This window comes from Gracilinanus agilis, chromosome 6 (genome assembly GCF_016433145.1).
Source record: "Gracilinanus agilis isolate LMUSP501 chromosome 6, AgileGrace, whole genome shotgun sequence".
NCBI lineage: Eukaryota > Metazoa > Chordata > Mammalia > Didelphimorphia > Didelphidae > Gracilinanus > Gracilinanus agilis.
Window position 1 is genome coordinate 51,106,675 of NC_058135.1, and position 7,350 is coordinate 51,114,024.

At 37.2% G+C, this 7,350-nt stretch overlaps 1 protein-coding gene across 1 annotated transcript in view; it reads right to left on the reverse strand.

Annotated features, from left to right (window-relative positions):
* The window catches only part of LOC123252244 (sodium-dependent phosphate transport protein 2B-like), a 59,997-nt gene extending 59,383 nt beyond the window's left edge, over positions 1–614 (reverse strand). Inside the window, 1 exon segment of the mRNA XM_044681633.1 lies at positions 502–614. Coding sequence (XP_044537568.1) covers positions 502–614 — 113 coding nt within the window.
* Between the last annotated feature and the right edge of the window lie 6,736 nt (positions 615–7,350).

Genomic DNA, 7,350 nt, shown 5'->3' on the forward strand with positions numbered 1-7,350 from the left:
GTCAATGGTCATGGGACTTGTTAACATAATCAGATAGCATAGAAAGCACAAATAGATAGTAAAAGAAAAGATGATTTAAATAGCAGGCTGCAATAATATCCTAGTCAATGGTCATGGGACTTGTTAACATAATCAGATAGCATAGAAAGCACAAATAGATAGTAAAAGAAAAGATGATTTAAATAGCAGGCTGCAATAATATCCTAGTCAATGGTCATGGGACTTGTTAACATAATCAGATAGCATAGAAAGCACAAATAGATAGTAAAAGAAAAGATGATTTAAATAGCAGGCTGCAATAATATCCTAGCTAGGGCTGATTTCTTTCGTCCTTGCTAACCTGTTTCCCAATTGGTCTCAGCAGAAGAGAAAGGAAAGGAATTAAAATTTTAACACTTTTGAGAATCTTCCCAATTTAATGCTCTGAATTAGTGAGGAGTAAAGGAAGTTTCTTAATAGACTTTGTTCTCTCAGACCCCAGCTGCTGGTTTTGCTCTATACCTTCCACTGTATTCAGAGGCTTGTCCAATTTCTGCCTCCTCCAGTTGTCTCCAGCTCACACCCAATCCAATCATGACCTTACATTCATCCTTTGTAATTTCGTCCCCATCCATCCCTGCTTGCAGTCTCTAGGTTAGTGCATATATACTTTGCTTCCTATCATATGATAAGCCATAAATTCAGTTAAGGAGTAGCTGATCTTTTGTCTTTATCTCTTTGCTTGTGACCAAGTACTGGATGGAAAGACTTTGGAAGGATCTGAAACTCTAATAAATCTGGGAAATGTGGTGAGAGGCTCATAGACATTCCAAACCCCTAAATCTTTATGCCATTTGACACTCAGGAGTCTTTCTGGGTCTTAACCATTTTACACATAAATATGGTCTTTCACCCCAATTGAATGTATGCTCTTGAGACTAGGTCATATCTTCTGTTGTACCCCTAACACTTAGCAGAATATTTTGCATCTAGTAGGTGTTTAATAAATGTTTGATAATAGAGTGTCATATTTCTATATACCAAATTCAGCAAGCAGAATGGCCTAATAACAAAGTTCCTTTAGCAGCCAATAATTAATATTTCTCTAAAGATGGCATGGAGAGTTTGGAAGGAGGGGATGTAATTAACTGCCAAATTGCCTCAAAGATTATGAGAGTTTAGATTTTTCTCCTTATTCCCCTAAACACCTATCAGATTCGGGAACTAAAAAGGTGAGTCAGACTCTCAAGGAGAGTCATTGATTGCAATTAGGAATGTCCTAAGAAAAGTTTTTGCAGGGAAAAAAAAAATCTGCTTCTAGAAGTTGCTGCTTAGGTTGAATAGATAAGTGGAAGTGATGGATTCAGTCAATATTAGATTAAAAAAACAGTTCTAGTGGCGGACTTTTTACTTTTTATGAAATAAGAGGTGGTAATAATATTGATGACTTGTAATTTCTATTGCCAAAATAATAGCTGTCCTGTCTAAATATAGTCCTGAAGGGTTCATCTGCAGGAAAAAAGCAGTGCTATAGGAAGTCTCCCAATGAGTCAAAATTATTTATTTCACTAATTCTCAATCTGATAGAAAGGAGAAAGGGAACTGTTTGCACAACAGGAAAGTTGACAAAGGACAAGTTTCTATTGATTATCTGAAGGCTATTTCTCTGCTTCTTGTTTCTTTCCTTTTTCCCTGCAGTAAGGACAATTCACACGTCATTACAATCTTGCCAAAGAGAAAAGGAAGTTTAGAGAAATAAGCCAAAAAAGAAATCAATTTTCTTTAGTTAGCTGTGAGAAGTTCTCATCAAGTTTGTGAAGAAGATGGAAACTAAAAGTTGAAGTGAAATGGCAGATCATATAAAACTGTCTTTTTTTAAAAAATGGAAAGGCAATGTGGAGAAGTAGATAACTGGTCTTAGAATAAGGAAAACATCAGAACAAGTGTTACCTTTGACATACTGCCTGATGTGACCTTGGACAAGTCATTTAAACACTCTGTTTAAAATGTCTGTTCCAACTCTTTAGGATAGCTCCTAAACTGTTTTGGGAGAATGTTTCCTCACTAAAATGTCTCCATAAGCAATGAAGTCAACTTATCTGGAATCAATAAAAAAATAAAATTAAAATTAAAAAACCCAACAAACAAACTTTTTGTTAGTATTATTTAATTTTCTTTCTTAAAAATGGATTGGTATTGGGGGCAGCTGGGTAGCTCAGTGGAGTGAGAGCCAGGCCTAGAGACGGGAGGTCCTAGGTTCAAACCCAGCCTCAGCCACTTCCCAGCTGTGTGACCCTGGGCAAGTCACTTGACCCCTATTGCCCACCCTTACCAATCTTCCACCTATGAGACAATATACCGAAGTACAAGGGTTAAAAAAAAATGGATTGGTATCGAGGTTCCAGGTTAAGATGGCAGCAGAGTAAAAAGCAGCTCTTAACCTCTCCTGACCGAAACGTACAGGACTCCTCAAGGAGACATAAAAACAAGTCCAGACAAACGGAGGGACCACACAACAGGGTGCAGCATGGAAGGTACGTGGAATCGTGACACTTCCATGCTATGAAGGGGTGAAACACCTCTCACTAAATCGTAGGCTGAGCAACCACCCCACCAATCCCCCTCCACATACACCACCTATAGCTCCAAAGCCATCTAAAAAGAAATAGAGCAAGTTTGGGGCACCCAATGAGTCGTTGACAGCTCTAGGGCCTGTTCCTGAGAGCAGCAAGATTTAGGACCCCAAAAAGCTAAAGAACACACACGGACTTTGAGCACGGACACAGAGCGCAGGCGTGGGCAGAGGCGTGGGTGGAGGCGGACACAGCCCCAAGCTAAGGCTCTGAAACCCTGAGTGGGGAACAAGTGCGGATGGGTATATGACTGTGGAAGCAGCACCCTGAGACTTGTAAAGGAACCTCCAGCAGAGGATCAAGCAAGGGGGCCCACCAGGGGGCTTGACCTTGAGAAAAACTGGACCTCAGACCTCAGAACCCAAAAGACCGCAGACAGACTCTGAGCGCGAGGATAAAGCTGAGAAGCTGCTGGGCTAACGATGGTTACCCAGAATCAGGAAGTTCAGAAGAGAAAGATTAACAACAAGAAAAAGAAATCTTTAACACTTAACAACTTTTACACAGAGAAAATCCAGGCACCCGAGCAAATAGAGGAGAACAACAAACAAGCATCTGGACCCTACCAAAATAAGGAAAACTGGTCACAAGCTCTTGAGGAGTTCAAAACTGAGATGACGAGAAAGTTGGAAAACATTTGGTTAGAGAAATGGGAAATAGCTCAAAAGGAAATCAGGCAAGAAAATAACAGTTTAAAAGGCAGAATTTTGCAATTGGAAAGTGAGGCTCAGAAATCAAATGAACTGATAAGCAAATGGAACACCAGAAATGACCAGATTGAAAAGGAAAACCAGTCCCTAAAGGCTAAAATTGAGCAATTAGAAGCTAATGATCTCTCAAGACAACAAGAACAAATAAAACAAAGTCAAAAGACTGAAAAAATAGAAGGAAACATGAAATATCTCAATGAGAAAGTGACAGACCAAGAAAACCGGTCTAAAAGAGACAATTTGAGAATCATTGGTCTTCCAGAAAAACCAGAAATTAATAGAAACCTGGACTCCATACAAAAAGAAATTATTCAGCAAAATTGTCCTGAAGTCCTACAACAAGAGGGCAATATAGACATTGAAAGGATCCATAGATCAGCCACGACACTCGATCCAGATAAGACAGGAATATAATAGTGAAATTCAAGAGCTTCAAAGTAAAAAGAAAAAATCTTACAAGAAGCCAGAAAGAGACAATTCAAATATCAAGGAGCACCAATCAGGATCACACAAGATCTGGCAGCCTCCACGCTAAAAGACCGCAAGGCTTGGAATATGATATTCAGAAAGGCAAGAGAGCTGGGACTTCAGCCACGGATCCTAAAAATAAGAAACAGTATATACCTAAAGCCATCAACAAGCACCATATGCAATGGGGATAAATTAGAAGCCTTCCCAATAAGATCAGGAGTAAAACAAGGATGCTCATTATCACCTCTATTATTCAACATAGTACTAGCAGTTTCAATTAGAGAAGAAAAAGAAATTGAAGGTATCAAAATAGGCAATGAGGAGACTAAGCTATCACTCTTTTCAGACGATATGATGGTATACTTAAAAAATACTAGAGAATCAACCAAGAAGCTTGTAGAAATAATCAACAACTTTAGCAAAGTTGCAGGATACAAAATAAATGCACATAAATCATCAGCATTTCTATACATTTCCAACATATAAGAGCAGCAAGAGGTAGAAAGAGAAACTCCATTTAAAATCACGCTAGAAAATATAAAATACTTAGGAATCTATCTACCAAAACAAACACAACAATTATATGAAAACAACTACAAAACACTTTCCAAACAAATAAAACTGGATCTCAACAATTGGAAAGCCTTTGATTGCTCATGGATAGGACGGGCTAACATAATAAAAATGACCATTCTACCCAAATTAATTTATCTATTTAGTGCCATACCAATCAAACTACCAAAAAACTTCTTTACTGAATTAGGAAAAACTATAACAAATTTCATTTGGAATAACAAAAGGTCAAGAATATCAAGGGAAATAATGGAAAAAAATGTGAAGGAAGGGGGCCTAGCAGTACCAGATATTAAACTATACTATAAAGCGGCAGTCATCAAAACAATATGGTAAGAGACAGAGAGGAGGATCAGTGGAGTAAACTTGGTGTAAATGACATCAGCAAGACAGTGTATGATAAACCCAAAGAGACCAACTTTTGGGACATGAATCCACTATTTGGCAAAAACTGCTGGGAAATTTGGAAAACAACATGGGAGAGATTAGGTTTAGATCAACATCTCATACCCTACACCAAGATAAATTCAGAATGGGTGAATGACTTGAATATAAAGAGGGAAACTATAAATAAGTTAAGTGAACTCAGAATAGTATACTTGTCAGATCTCTGGGAAAGGAAAGATTTTAAAACTAAACAAGAGTTAGAAAAAATTACAAAATGTAAATTGAATGGTTTTGATTATATTAAACTAAAAAGCTTTTGTACAAACAAAAACAATTTAGTCAAAATCAGAAGGTAAACAACAAATTGGGAAAAAATCTTTATAACAAAAAACTCTGACAGGGGTCTATTTGCTCAAATATACAAGGAGTTAAATCAATTGTATAAAAAATCAAGCCCCTCCCCAATTGATAAATGGGCAAGAGACATGAATAGGCAATTTTCAGGTAAAGACATCAAAAGTATAATAAGCACATGAGGAAGTGTTCTAAATTTCTAATAATTAGAGAAATGCAAATCAAAACAACTCTGAGGTATCACCTCACACCTAGCAGATTGGCTAAAATGAAAGAAGGGGAGAGTAATGAATGTTGGAGGGTATGTGGCAAAATTGGGACATTAATGCTTTGCTGGTGGAGTTGTGAACTGATCCAACCATTCTGGCTGGCAATTTGCAACTATGCTCAAAGGGATATAAAAAAATGCCTGTCCTTTGATCCAGCCATACCATTGTTGGGTTTGTACCCCAAAGAGATCATAAATAAACAGACTTGTATGAAAATATTTATAGCTGCGCTTTTTGTGGTGGCAACAAATTGGAAAAGGAGGGTATGTCCTTCAATTGGGGAATGGCTAAACAAATTGTGTTATATGCTGGTGGTGGAATACTATTGTACTAAAAGGAATAATAAACTAAAGGAATTCCAGGTGAACCGGAAAGAACTCCAGGAACTGATGCAGAGTGAAAGAAGCAGAGGCAGAAGAACACTGTACACAGAGACTGATATACTATGGTAAAATCAAATGCAATTGACTTCTGTACTAGCAGCAATGCAATGACACAGGACAGCTCTGAGGGATTTATGGTAAAGAACCCTACCCACATTCAGAGGAAGGACTGCAGGAGAGGAAACATATAAGAAAAACAACTGCTTGAACGCATGGGTTGAGGCAGACATGATTGGGGTTGTAGACTTGAAACTACCACACCAATGCAACTATCAACAATTTGGAAATAGGTCTTGATTAAGGACACATGTTAAAACCAGTGGAAATGTGCATTGGGCATGGGTGGGGGGAGTGAGGGGAGTGAAGGGGAAAGTAGGAGCATGAATCATGTAACCATGTTAAAAATGATTATTAATATGTGTTTAAAAAATTCTCTGCTGAATGAATAAGTGAATGAAAAGTGCATTTATGTTTATGCCACCTCAAGAGCTTATGAGCAGTGGAAAATAACCCAGCATTTCTTCATACTTTAGTAGAAGGAGAGATTGATTTTTAATATCATCAGAATCCCAGATTCTTTGAAAAAAGCCAGCTGATACATCAAATATACTTCTTTTTATATTTCTGGAAGATGCCACACACCAAAAAAAAAAAAAAAAAAAAAAAGGAAGGGGTAGGAAAGAGTGAAGAAAATCCTTTTCCAGAGTCTAATAATGTTCTTTTCAGAAGTACTGTCTGGCAAGTCAGAGTTAATTATGTTAGCCAGTTGTCTATGCCAAGATATATTAGCATTCCATCTATTGATTGAGAAGATTCAGAAATGTGATACTGTTATTTCCCTAGAAAAATTTAACACATGATGCTTTTGAGATTATCAAAGCCTATTGTAGTGACTGAAAAGAAATTACCATATCCTAGATGTCAAACAATCAGAATACCAAAAAAGAATCAATCCAAGGAGGCTACAAAAGCAAATTAGAACAGAATATCAAATGGCCTTAAAGAAGTTTTGAAAATATGTTTGTTGTCTTCTTAAACTTCCCTTTTGCCTCATGCCTCACCAAAATCAACTAAGCCTATAACATGAAAATAAGGATGAACTGAGTAACATAATACTATGTACAGGTAAGTAAAGATAATAAAGAATTGACTGTGATTTTGACAGGCACATAGGAACCATAGAAAAGGAGAGGAATCGTCATGGAGGTGCTTTGCCCTATGCAATAAAGTGTCTGGTTATAGTGAAAAAACAAAAAGCACAGTGGGGTCTTGTATTCTCTGCATCTTATAATCAATTATGTGACTAAAGATGTGGAATATCATTTGTAAGTACCTATGTCTTCCTTTCTCTTCATTCATTAGGGATGCCTTTAATGCATGTGGACTATTTTTCTAAAGGCTTTCTATAGTTAGGAAAGACAGCAAATATTGTTCATTTCTGTGTAACTGGTGATTCTCCAGAAATGATGAAGTCCTCCAGGTGCTTATTTGTAGATGACATTTCACTTAATGCATCAGACCCTGAAATCTAAATATCTACATAGGGGAACAAAACAAGAAGATGAAGAATGTCCATTATCTATGCTATTCT